Raw genomic sequence first — 13,399 nt, 5'->3', positions numbered from 1 at the left:
CATGCAAGATTTAGGGCAAAGGGCCCCCTGAAAATTGACAGGCTTCACTCCAAGTCAGAAGCATGGAGCTTTCCAGTATGCGACCCAATCACTTTCCTACATGATGCCTTTCTCCATGCAAGTTTAAACAATTAACAAATATGATAATATATTTTAAAGAAGACATGACTGACAATTAGTTGCTGATGAGATTCTGTACAGCATGAACTGTTAATGAGTGGGTTGATTGTACTTTTATACCATAAGATCTGGTAGCTGATCAGCTTTAGAAAATCAAGATTCTGTATACAACCTCAGTACCTCTTGATCCAGGTCTTCCTAGCAGGTCACAGAATGGTGAAAAAGTAAGCTTACCCAAATAGCTCACACATGTTTATCCAGAAACAACTTTTACCCTAGTACAGTGACTGGTGTTCTGCACACATTAGAGATGATAAACAGTAGAAAGAGCAGTTAAACATGTGACCATGGGCAACTGCCTCAGTCTCCTCATCTATAAACTGGGAATGATAATAATAGCACTTGCCTCATAGATTGTGTATTAAAGTGAGTTAATAAATCTAAAAGCTCAGCATAGGCCCTTAACTTATAAACCCATTCAGTTCAACGTGAGCTCCATACAGGCTTCCAAACAGAGAAAAGGTAAAGACATATTCTAAACTCAAAAAATATACAATTATAGAAAGATGGGTGATACATTTAGAGATATAAGAATCAGACATGAGGTCAAGAAAGAACCAAAGAAGCAGGCTACAACAGAAGTTTTAAATCTATTTAAGTTTAAAACACTTCAGTATCATCAAAGAGTGGCATGTTATGCTCTTCAGCTAAAGTTTTCAGGTGAAGATCTGATGATACCCCTAATTTTTAATATTTTTGATAAGCTACATACTACTAGTTGTCACCTGGAGAAGGGAAAGGCTACCCACTCCAGTATTCTGGCCTGAAGAATTCCATGGACTGTATAGTCCATGGGGTCGCAAAGAGTCGGACACGACTGAGTGACTTTCACTAGCTGTCAGGGTAAGCCTTATCCTTTTACCTTCAATATATAATTTCAGAGTATATTTTGAACAGAATTATCAAGCACTAAATCTGCATTTAACCCCCAAGACAGACCTGTAGCTCAATAACCTTACAAAACCGGACCGAAAGAAACATCAGTTACTTAACTGGTTATGACCATCATTTCCATTACTCGAAAAACTAAAGAAGATTTCTAAGAAGGTGTTTTAAGGCACAAAAAATAAAGACAGGAAGTCATAGAGACGGGGTCTCTCTATATCCTGAATTTTTTAATATTACAGATATTAAAACATACTTCAGGAAAACGAATGTTCCCAGTAAAGTGCTTCTCTGTGGATTTACAATCTAGTTCTCAAAGAAAGATCAGATGTTCCTTGCTTCCTTTACCTTAATTCCCTTTAAAGGGGCCTAAACCAAAGAGCATATAATAAAATCAAAGACCTCAAAGTGAATGAGACAAGTAGATGGTCTCTCTTCTCAACCCTAGGTACCCCTGGCCTCAGAAAACTGTATGAGATTCTAAAGACATACATGAGAAGTAGACAGTTTTTCTTATTTCAATTTGCACTTAATTTCCCAACACTCCTACCTAGGTAATATCAAGGCTTAATATGAATTTTTCCCTTTAAAGAGAGTATATTTCTATTAATCAGATAGCAAGTACTTCTTTAGCACTCTGTCAAATGCTTAGTAGCTCAGTGTTCGGTAGACAAAGAACAAAACAAGACGTCTGTCCTGAGATGGCTTTAAGTTCAGAGAAAACCAATATGCTGGATGGCACCTATCAGGAGCTTAACTGCACTAAGAAATGAAAGTTCCTTTTACATTGAAATAAATTATTACAGTAAGATTAATGGCTTGATGTGAAGAACTGACCCACTGGAAAAGACCCTGATGCTGGGAAAGACTGAAAGCAGGAGAAGGGGACGAAAGAGGATAAGATGGTTGGATGGCATCGATGGACATGAGTTTGAGCAGGCTCCAGGAGTTGTTGATAGGCAGGGAAGGCTGGTGTGCTGCAGTCCATGGGGTCGCCAAGAGTTGGACACAACTGAGCAACTGAACTGAACTGAAGATTAATGGCTAGACCTTAAACAGGTTATACTTGGGTGAATCAATATGGAAAAAGATAACTAATATAAGAAAGAGCTGGGATATTAGAATGAATGAACAAACATTTATTAAGTATCTGTTACCTCCCAGATACTTCATGGGGTCTTTTTATATGAATGAACACAGACTATACAGGTGATTGATAGCAGACCTAGCTGAATGGCCTCAAGATTTCATGCTAGAAAACAGTGGAAGAAAACAGGGTTGCAAGGAAGGGATGTACCTATCACACAAGGAGTGGGAGGCCCACGGTCAACCTGGCCAAGTGGCCCATGAGTACCTGGACAAGGAAAAGGAGCCATGCCTTCCCTTGGATGAACAGAGTACAGGGAACATATTTAACTCTGTAGAAACTTACAACAATAGTACAATCAGACAAATAATTTTTTAATTTATTTAAAACAATGAAACAGTCCTCTGAAAATTCATTGTCTTTTAATCTATTTGATGCCAACCTCCTATTTAAAATGCACAAAAACATTTCTTTCTTTTTATTTACATTTTTCACTGTGCCGGATCTTCGCTACTACACTGGCTCTCCTCTAGCTGCGGGCAGCGGGGGCTAGCGCACCAGCTTCTCACTGCGGCGGCTTCTTCTGTTGCAGAGTACAGGCTCTAGGGCACGCGGGCTTCATCAGTTGTGGCTCCCCGGCTTCAGAGCACAGGCTCAATAGTCACGGCATACAGGCTTAGCTGCTCCACGGCATGTGGGATCTTACCAGACTGGGGTCAAACCTGTGTCTCCTGCAGTGCAGGAGGATTCTTTATCACTGAGCCGCCAAGAAAGCCTCAAAACACTTCTTTTCTCATGGATGATGTCTTTATAAAATATTTTCTTAATAAATAATACATATGTCAGACTTTTTGAAAGGGAATTAAAGTATCAATAAAATTTTTTCAAAGGCCACTTATCTCTAGTCTTCAAATTAAATTCTAGTCTCTAGCTCTTTGGGGGATGGTTGTGGTCACCAAAGAAAAGCTATGATAAACCTAGACAGTGTGTTTAAAAGGAGAGACATTACTTTGCCAACAAAGGTCTGTAGAGTCAAAGCTATGATTTTTCCAATAGTCCTGTATGGATGTCAGAGTTGGATCATAAAGAAGGCTGAGTGCCGAAGAATTGATGCTTTTAAACTGTGGTGCTGGAGAAGACTCTTGAGAGTCCCTTGGAGAGGAAAGAGGTCAAAACAGTCAATCCTAAAGGAAATCAACACTGAGCATTCATTGAGAGGACTGATGGCTGAAGTTGAAGCTCCAATACTTTGGCCACCTGATGCAAACAGCCAACTCACTGGAAAAGACCCTGATGCTGGGAAAGACTGAAGGCAGGAAGAGAGGGGGATGACAGAGGATGAGATGGCTGGATGACATCACTGACTCAATGGACCTGAATTTGAGCAAACTCTGGGAGATAGGGAAGGACAGGGAAGCCTGATGTGCTGCAGTCTATGGGGTAGCAAAAAGTCGGACACAACTTAGTGACTGAACAACACTGTCGTTTAACGTTTAGTATATCTGGTTCTAACTTCCCATAAAACGTACTTCTATAGACAAATTAACATGCTTTATGGATTTACAGGGTGTAAATTTCCACAGGGGACATGCCACATCTCTAGGCACCTATAATTCAACAACGGACTAAACAGAGGAGCAATATAAATGTTCATCTAAAGCATGAACTCCACAAAGGACAAATGTAAATACATTTTTCATTTGTTCTTTATCTACATAGTAGAGAGAAATACAGTAAAAAAAATAAAAGCTAATTCCCTTCACTATAAGTTAGAAAGGCCGAAACAGATTCAAGTATACAGGTGGGACATTTCTACAAAGAGCATGTGCAGTGGTCAGGATCTGGGATTCTGGAGACAAGAAGTCTGGGTTTAGGAACCCTATTCAGCTTCCTTATCAATACAAGCTAATTATGTAACAGAGTTCCCTCATCTGTGAAACGGGGATAAAACTAGAACCTACTTCATAGGAGTAGTCTAAGAAATAGAGATTAAGCATATAAGCATTTAGCAGAGTACCTGGCAGAGAGTGGCAAGCAATATTGCTAAATGTCAATTTTTGTTTTTATTTTGTGTCATGAGGTAATGAGACTTAATCCTTAAAACCTTAATTAATTTCCCTAAACCTTCTCTGGTGGCTCAGATGGTAAAGAATTTGCCTGCAATGTGAGAGACCCAAGTTCGATCCCTGTGTCAGGAAGATCCCCTGGAGAAGGGAATGGCTACCCACTCTAGTATTTTTAGGGTTTCCCTGGCAGCTCAGATGGTAAAGAATCTGCCTGCAATGGGGGAGACCTGGTTTCCATTTCTGGGCCAGGAAGATCCCCTGGAGAAGGGAATGGCTACCCACTCCAGTATTTCTGCTTGGAGAATCACATGAACTAAAGAGCCTGGTGGGCTACAGTCCGCGGGGTCGCAGAGTCAGACGCGACAGAGCGACTAACACACACGTTCATTCAAACCTCCAATTTTACTCTCAGACACAGCCACCTCTTACAACCTTAGGGATGTCAGCAGGAGTTTCTAATTCCACTTTGGTTAAACAGAATAGTTCATGAAGTTTGTAGTATAGTAAGATAACGTTTTACACTGCACATTCTCTACCATTGTGATTTCTTACTAACACCTGGGATTTCTTCAAAGCCCAAACATTGTCCTCCTACATAATGATAACAAAGATGACGGTTTCCTGGTATTCAGGCATCCTCCCATCAGAACGTTTATTCTTTGTCTTCTGGCAAATTCTTAACCATGTCCCACTTTAACAGTTGCCCTTCAGTCTGACCTTCTGAAATGAAATTCTGTCTTGAATCTCTTACTACACTTCTAAGCCCTTTGAAGTCAGAGAACCATGTATTATATTTCTTAATGTTGCCACAACTCATGTAGTAAGGCAGTCAATATACAGGTGACTAAATGATGTGATTCCATGCTCAACTTCACATCCCAGTAACATAACCATGTAGCCTGCATTCAGTACAGTTCAATAAATACTTTGCATTGATTTCTAAAAACTAAACTTTGATAGAAGAAAATACAGAAACAATCTCTTAAAGACTGATGAATACTAATAAACATATATCCCATTTGTAGTTCATTAACAGAAACTAAAACAGAAACAAAAGGCACTGAGGAAATGTATATGAAAATTACAACCGCATCTAAAGTAGGAGTTTTTTTAATTGCCCATGTCTAATAGTTCAAACAGGTAATTATTTTTATTCATGTGATTTCTGGGGCAATAATTACTAGCAAGGGGAAAGCAGATATTAAAAAAAAAAAAAATTCTACCCAGAAGCTCCTTTTTAGGAATATTAGGATAAGTATATAAAGAGATGAACTGATGGCCCAGGTAGAGGAAGTTGTTTAAGAAAATCAGTGGGTACTCAGCATCCAATATCCCATGGAAAAAGAACCAACAATGTAGCAAGCAAAGCTTCCAGCTCAAAGCCCAGACACAAACCAGTCAGGAAGTAGTAAGATAAGGTTGCATGCACTGCTCACTCTTTGAGGGTCTCAACTTACATCCCTCAAAGCTGGTTTTATCTCTGCCTCTCGGACAGGGACCTTATGAAAGAACCTTTCATTTCACGATTACAGCGCAGGAGGAAGGTCAGACGTGCCTCTGAATGAACACATTTTCCTCTTGCTGAAGTCGTGGAGGACACACTGCTTCATAAGCAGTCATCGAGGGAAGGCTCATTTGCTAAAAAGTTCAATGGCAAGTTACCTGACTACCCACTACTTGCAAAAATCTGGTTGGCTATGGGAAGCTGGGAAAATTAAATTTAAAGAAAGATTAAATGAGCCATGCAGAACAAAGGTGGCACTGTGTTGTGTCGGAACAGAGGCTGGGAAGCAGAAGAATCGGGTTCCTATCCCAGAGTTGCCACAAACCAGCTTTGTGATCTTGGGCAAACGAGGTAACATCCAAAGGCTTCAGTCTCCCCTTGTGCAAGGGAGCTGGATAATATCATCTCTGTGATCCTTCCAGCTAGGAGTCTGTGAATTATATACTCAGAATTATAAACAAGCACCAGCTCCTCTCCTCGAACAGCAGCAAAAATCCCCAAATTGGAGTTTCACTACCTGCTGGCCTGTTAAAAGCATCTTTATGCATGGGGGATTGAAGTTGTCAAAGGGTTGTCAAACCAGGATGGGCCTCACGGAGCTGAGTTTCCAAAAGAAATCCAGCCCTCCATCTACATGTGAGACCTCAAATTCCCAGTTGTAATGCAATCCTATTACTTTTCCAAGAGTGAAGGGTGAGTGGGGAACAAGCAAAGCATCAGGCTGAACATCAGTATTTCAGGATCTATAGAACAGCTTCCCTCATCCACTGAGAGAAAAGCAGATCATGGTTTTTATGATTCTCAGGAGTAAAAATCCAAATTCCCAATTTTCACCTCAAACAGGGAGCTTTCTGTCTGCAAGTCACCTTTGTCTCTGCAGGTCTCTTGCGATAACATTCACCTACACTGTTGATTCTTAAATCTGTAGCTTTGCCACTATGTGCCCAGAAGATCTAGTGATACTAGGGCATCCATGCCCTCGGAAGGAAGGTGGACTCTCTAGGCCTGGTCCTGCCACTCCAGTGCAAACTACACTCTTCTCTGTTGTTTATATTTTTAACTCTTAAAAGTACTAAGTACGTGGGAATATGTTTAAAGGAATTTCATGGAACAAAATTTTATGTTTAAAAGCAAGAATCCTCTATAATACAAATAACACCAATTTCTTGGTGACCTTAGAGTTCATTGTCTCAATGCTCCCACACTTTTAGGAGCATTTTAAATTTTTAGAAAAACTGAATATTTTTTAGTAAAATTGAAGGTGATCAAGATTCAAGTTTTCCAAAGAGGGCAGGGTTTCAATGCCAGAACAGTGCTATCACACACACTCTTGGTCACTCACTCAGTCATTAAATATCTGTGGGGTCGCCATGTGAATGGTGACATGGAGAAATGACCAGACCTCAGAATGAAAATGAGTATTTCACAGAAAAGCAGGATTCTATTTCTTATTCAAGAAAACAGTTATCAGAAGAGTTTTTGGTTTGTAACAGCCTCTCTTTGTTGTTGTTGTTGTTGTCACAAACATCTTGCTATTTTATATTATTTTCCAATTTTTAAAAATTAATTCCCAGTTTTAACCTGGATATCCCACATAACTTCATAAGACTTGGATGTCCTACAAAAAGTGCCAAGTCAAAATGATTTTCACAGGAAGCTTTCAGGTCTTTCTCAGTTACAGTAAAAGTAAAACAATGTTTCTCTTAATTTTCTTTTTTTAAAACACAGGCCAACAAACCCCTAAACTAGATGTTTTAACTTGTCCTTGAAAAGCTGAGGAGTCAAGGGGCTCTAGCCCATGTTTACTTCTTAGTGAGATGGTGAACATCAGTGAAGTAATCATTAATCATAGCTGGATTCCTCAGCAAAGATGTTGGCATTGGCACTCTAGCCAGTCACCAGCAAGGACTGCAAGCAACGCTAGGACACTAACGCCTATTTGATTTGGAAGAGAATACGGAACATGATGAAGCCGGCAGCGTCCTGTTCCCCTTCACCGTTCTCCATCTCAGAGCCTTGCAACATCACATGCCCAGCTGTTAACCAGATGCTAGCACATTATAGCCACAGCGAGTGTGAGAATAAAAATATTAGCATTATTTCCATGGTACTGGTCACATGGTTATTATAGAAATAATCAGTATTAGCATACTACAATATTTGTTTTGTTCTTAGATTTCGTAACACCCTACGGGAAAAATTATCTTTATTTGAAAAAGGTTAAAAATGAAAGTACATGTTATATATCTTTGCTGGAAAATGGTGGGAAATGGATTTGTTGAAACCATATGGAAAGGAAGAGGGAATCAATTAAAAACAGAAATCTAATAAATCTAAAATATTTCCAAATGAAATGCTTGTGGTAAGCTAATTTCTTGTAAACACTGCACTCAAGTCCCTTGAACAGTCCCAGATGGTGAACTAACTTTGTGGTCTTAAAATAAAAGTCAGCCAAGAAAACCAAAGTAACTATATAACTTTATCATCAATGCAGAGAGAACCCTGAGATCCATAATTAACCTATATATGTATATTTTTTTCTTTCCAAAATTTAAGAGGTTTGTGGAGTTTTACTAAACAGATGATTTCATTTAAATTTGAAGTTTGTGTGTATTCAATGGAGACACAAAAATTCAAATAATACTGAAGTTAAAAGTGAGGTAAGAGCTATCATTATTTATATAACATAGAAAAATAAAAACATCTCTAAAAATGCCCAAGTTTGGAAATGTATTGCAAGGTCCAATTTCTACACATTAGTGAACCTTCTTCAGCTGACATCTGTAAGATTTTATTCGAGAAAAATGTTTCCAAAAAATTTGTTTAAGTTGGGTTATAAATAAAAGTTTGGGATATATGCTTTGACCAGAGATTATACCAAGCGGAATCAACGTCTACCCTACCTGCTCCACCGTCAACAATCCATCAGGAGACTCTGGCACAGACCGCATGGGTAGAAGCTGGCACAGCGAGCCTAAGAGTAAAGCAACTTCCTTCATGCTTCTCCAACAACACACCAGCACCATCTGAGCAGTTACATCACATGTTTTTCCTTCTTTACCTTAACAAAATAAAAAAACTATTGCAACACTAGACACTTGATTACTCACATCCCAGGTTTCTTAGAACGAGCTTATTCATAATTTCCCCAAGAATAATCTGTTTGAACAAACCAATTTGTCATATGCTATATTTATTCAGGCGAAAATAACTAACACTTGTCGGGCATGTGCTATGGGTCGGAATCACCCTCTAAGTATTTTCTTTAACATAACCATAGTCAAGGTAAATTGAAAAATAAAAACAGTAGTATTCTAAAACCAAACTCTAACTTTTGGAAATTAATGGAATCAACTCTTTCCACCTTTCAGTCATCCGTAAAATATGACTATAATAAATATATTTTAATATTTGTTTCAGTGGGGGTGGTTGCTACATCAGCAGAATAACAGGATACAACTTTCCTTTCAAAGGAATATACAAATTATCTTTTTAAATATACTTAAATTCCATAGTCAATTAGCTATAATCTTTACTCTCTTTTTCTAGCTTTAAGAATATTTTTGTACTGACATTAAAAAAAATCCAAAACAAACTATTAAATTTAAAAGGTAAGTTAACAAAATAATCTCTTTAACATAATCCCTTTTGTCTTTTAAAAGTCTGCTAAACTCGAAGGATAATGTGTCAATACATACACTTAAATACATCAAATAGGTCTGAAACATATACACTTAGAAGGGAAGAAGCAGGATTGGAGAGGAAATAAGGAAATGAAAAAAAAAAGAAATTAATTGGTTTTTAGCTCGCATTCACCTCCGAATTATTTGAAACGATCACAAGCATACATTTATATAATTTTTAAAAAAACAGAAATTTTTACAAGACAATATCCCCATCTAGTGGAGAATGTAGAATATGTTCTAAACCAATAAGATATTACTGCTTCTGATAACTTTTTATAGCATTAAAGAAAATTATAAAAGAATAACTGAGAAAACAAACAGTAAGAATTCGAATTCTGAAGTCCTGATGCAAAAGAGTAGCTTACATTTTAATAAGTCACAACTTTGTTTCCTTTAAAAGGCTGCCTGACTGACTATACGGACGCTCGCAGCATCAGACCATACTGCTGGGAGAAGCGGACTGCTGCCCAAACCCAAGTTCACTGTGCATCACTGTTCCTACATCACCTGGCTGTCAAGAGAGGTTTCAGGACTCAAAGGCTTTTTGTTGAAGCACCTTATATGCTGGACTGGGGCACACCAATTTCTGGTAAAAGTTTTATAAACTCATTGCCCAAAATAAATCATAAGCTCAAAAAAGACCTTATTTTCTCCACAGTCCTGCATACATCTGCAGCCCCTGATTTACTACAGGAAAAGAGCATCTTGCACATTTTGTCACTTAAATATTGACTCCAGTAGTGATTTTACATATACCTTTGATTTCTGCAGAAGTATCAATATTCGGTACACTGGCACTCAAGTCCTCTAAATCAAAGCTACCACATTCTTTCAATATTTTGGCTCGACTGAAATAATCATTAGTATCTCGTGGCTGAATCTCATTCAGAATCCTGTGCAAGCGGCTTGCTGACTCTAAGGGAGAAAGACAAGATTACATAAAACCCCAGTTCCATATCAGATGCAGGTATCCCTTGAGGGTCATTTGCCCTCAAAATTTTGTAACTTTTAATTCTTAATGATTAGCACTATAAGAAGGGACTCACAGGGTGGATAATGTAAAAATTATTTATATAAAGTCTTCATGATACTTGAATGTACTTTGAAAATACAGCAAATATTTTAAGTAGGGTGAAGACTGGACCAAAAAACACAACAGAAATTGTCCACAGACAAAAGCTGCCATCTGACATGGCTTTTCTTAGTGTTGTCTAAGAATCTTAAACACAGCACTCAAACAGATGAAGGAAGAGCAGTTCACATCAATGAATTTTCTCTAAACAGATAAGAAACCCCATCACCTACAAAAACGATCTTTTCTAGCCCAGGAATATCATAAAAACTCCATAGCTGACTTTGAGATGCGTATGCAACATAGTGCTTTCTAAGTAAGATTTACAGTCCTACTATTATATTTAACTTCATTTTTTATTTTGTAAGCACTCACTGGACTAGGGAATGTAAACTCCATAAATGCAACACTTTGTTCACTGTTGAGCTGCTAATGCCTAGAACAGAAACTGCCTCATAGAGGTTCAGTAACATGGGCTGAAGGAATTCATGGGTGACGAGGTAGTAAAGCGCTAGCCAGGCTCAGATTTTTTTAAGGAAAATAACAACAGGTAACAGGAAACCAATTAACAAATCAAAAGAATGAGTATTTACTGTATACCCATTACATACACTCATATTTTAAGCATTTTAGGAAATACAAAGACTCAAACTGCTCTTGTAGTGATTCAGCCAACATCTTATGTTCACTTGTGGCTTCCATGAAATTTTGCCCAAAACAAATTTTGATGGCCATGAAAAAAACGGCACTGGCCCCAAAACAAACCACAGAAAAACTAAGAAAAAACAGAGGTATAACTAGAATAAAATTTTAAGAGCCCTACTCATTCATTTTTGTGGCGCTCAGGGAAGACTTTTACCAAAAAATTCAGAATGCACAGTAGATAACATGGGAAAGATACAAGAAAAATGGAGACAATCAGAGGAAAAAAGAAAACGCAAAATTAAGGAAAAGTCAGTGAACTATAGACAGTTTTTAAGTTGAAGATATTTTAAAACTTTAATAACAAACAGAATTTTAGCATACTCTGAAGGCCCTACCCATAATTGGTGACAAACATTCCAAATTTCTCATCCAAAATATATTGGTACTTGCCTGATCCAAATATTAGCTATCAGACTGGATGGTCTTTATTCCTATGCACTGCTTAAGTAGGAAAACGAATCCAAAAAGTTTTAGTATTTAGTCTATCAGCCAAAATAAATCTATAACTATATCTTATTAGTATCATAAGCTGGGGCTTCACTGGTGTATCAGCTGGTAAAGAATGTGCCTGACAATGCTGGAGATGCAAGAGACGTGGGATCAATCCCTGGGTGGGGAAGATACCCTGACAAAGGAAATGGCAACCCACTCCAGTATCCTTGCCTGGGAAATCCCATGCACAGAGGCGCCTGGCGGGCTACAGTCCATGGGGTCGCAAAGAGTCGGACACAGCTGAGCACACACGCACACATCATAAACCATCACCAACTTGCTGGCTCATTTTCAGTAACGAACAAAACATAACATTTTCTATGCAAGCACACAACTCTAGGTTCATTATCAGTGCAAAGTATTATATAATTCCATGTGTGTTTATGATACACTGTGTATTTTTAATATGAGCCTCTCATCTGTGTTCCAAAATGCACTCACCAACTTTATTTCAACATGAAATACAAATCTACTTCATGATTTTCTACATGTCCAAAAGAACACTTTGTTAGTATATATCCTTAACAGTCAACCACTTCTGGCCTGTTGTAGTATGGGTCCAGTAATCCCCTCCCTTATCCAGGCTTCAGTCATCCCTGGTCAACCATGATCTGAAAATATTATATGGAAAATATCAAAAATAAAGAAATCACAAGTTTTCAATTGCATGCCCTCCTGAATAGCACGATGAAATCTCACGCTGGCCCTCTCCATTCTACCTGGGATCCTCAACCATCAGCATCATCTGCAAGCTGACATCCACCATCAACATTGTCAGGGCTTGAGGATCCAGGAACACTGATACAGGTGATCCTCTCCCAATGTATCACCAGGTGGTCAATTGTGATAGAAGGAAAGTTATGACCAACCTAGATAGCATATTCAAAAGCAGAGACATTACTTTGCCAACAAAGGTCCATCTAGTCAAGGCTATGGTTTTTCCAGTGGTCATGTATGGATGTGAGAGTTGGACTGTGAAGAAAGCTGAGTGCCGAAGAATTGATGCTTTTGAACTGTGGTGTTGGAGAAGACTCTTGAGAGTCCCTTGGACTGCAAGGAGATCCAACCAGTCCATCCTAGAGGAGATCAGTCCTGGGTGTTCATTGGAAGGACTGATGCTAAAGCTGAAGCTCCAATACTTTGGCCACCTCATGCGAAGAGTTGACTCACTGGAAAAGACTGATGCTGGGAGGGATTGGGGGCAGGAGGAGAAGGGGACAACAGAGGATGAGATGGCTGGATGGCATCACCGACTCGATGGACATGAGTCTGAGTGAACTCCGGGAGTTGGTGATGGACAGGGAGGCCTGAGCGACTGAACTGAACAGTGAGTCACAATACTTTTGCCATTCATCTCACTTCACCTCATCACACAGGCATTTTATCATCTCGCATTATCATAAGAAGAAGGGGTGGGCTCAGTACAGTAGATATTTTGAGAGAAAAAGAGACCACGTCCACCTAACTTTTACTACAGTATAGTGCTATAATTATTCTATATTATTATTGGTTTGGGGTTTCCCTGGTGGCTCAGGTGGTAGAGAATCTGCCTGCAATGCAGGAGACCTGGGTTCGATCCCTGAGTCAGGAAGATCCCCAAGGGAAAGGAATGGCAACTCACTCCAGTATTCTTTCTGGGAAATGCCACGGTCAGCAGAGCCTAGTGGCCTACAGTCCATGGGGTTGCAAAGAGTTGGACACGACTGAGTGACTAACGCTTAC

At 38.9% G+C, this 13,399-nt stretch overlaps 1 protein-coding gene across 4 annotated transcripts in view; it reads right to left on the bottom strand.

Annotated features, from left to right (window-relative positions):
• The window catches only part of THADA (THADA armadillo repeat containing), a 327,908-nt gene that overhangs the window by 268,294 nt on the left and 46,215 nt on the right, over positions 1-13,399 (bottom strand). For all 4 annotated transcript variants that reach the window (XM_012172732.5, XM_042246242.2, XM_012172738.5 and 1 more), the window contains 2 exons: positions 10,165-10,323; positions 8,626-8,783 (listed from right to left, as the gene is read on the bottom strand). In XM_012172732.5, the coding sequence (XP_012028122.3) occupies positions 8,626-8,783; positions 10,165-10,323 (317 nt within the window). The remainder of the gene's footprint in view (positions 1-8,625; positions 8,784-10,164; positions 10,324-13,399) is intronic.

Source organism: Ovis aries, chromosome 3 (assembly GCF_016772045.2).
Source record: "Ovis aries strain OAR_USU_Benz2616 breed Rambouillet chromosome 3, ARS-UI_Ramb_v3.0, whole genome shotgun sequence".
NCBI lineage: Eukaryota > Metazoa > Chordata > Mammalia > Artiodactyla > Bovidae > Ovis > Ovis aries.
Note: the sequence above shows the minus strand (reverse complement) of the source record. Positions and strands in the feature narration are given on the sequence as shown.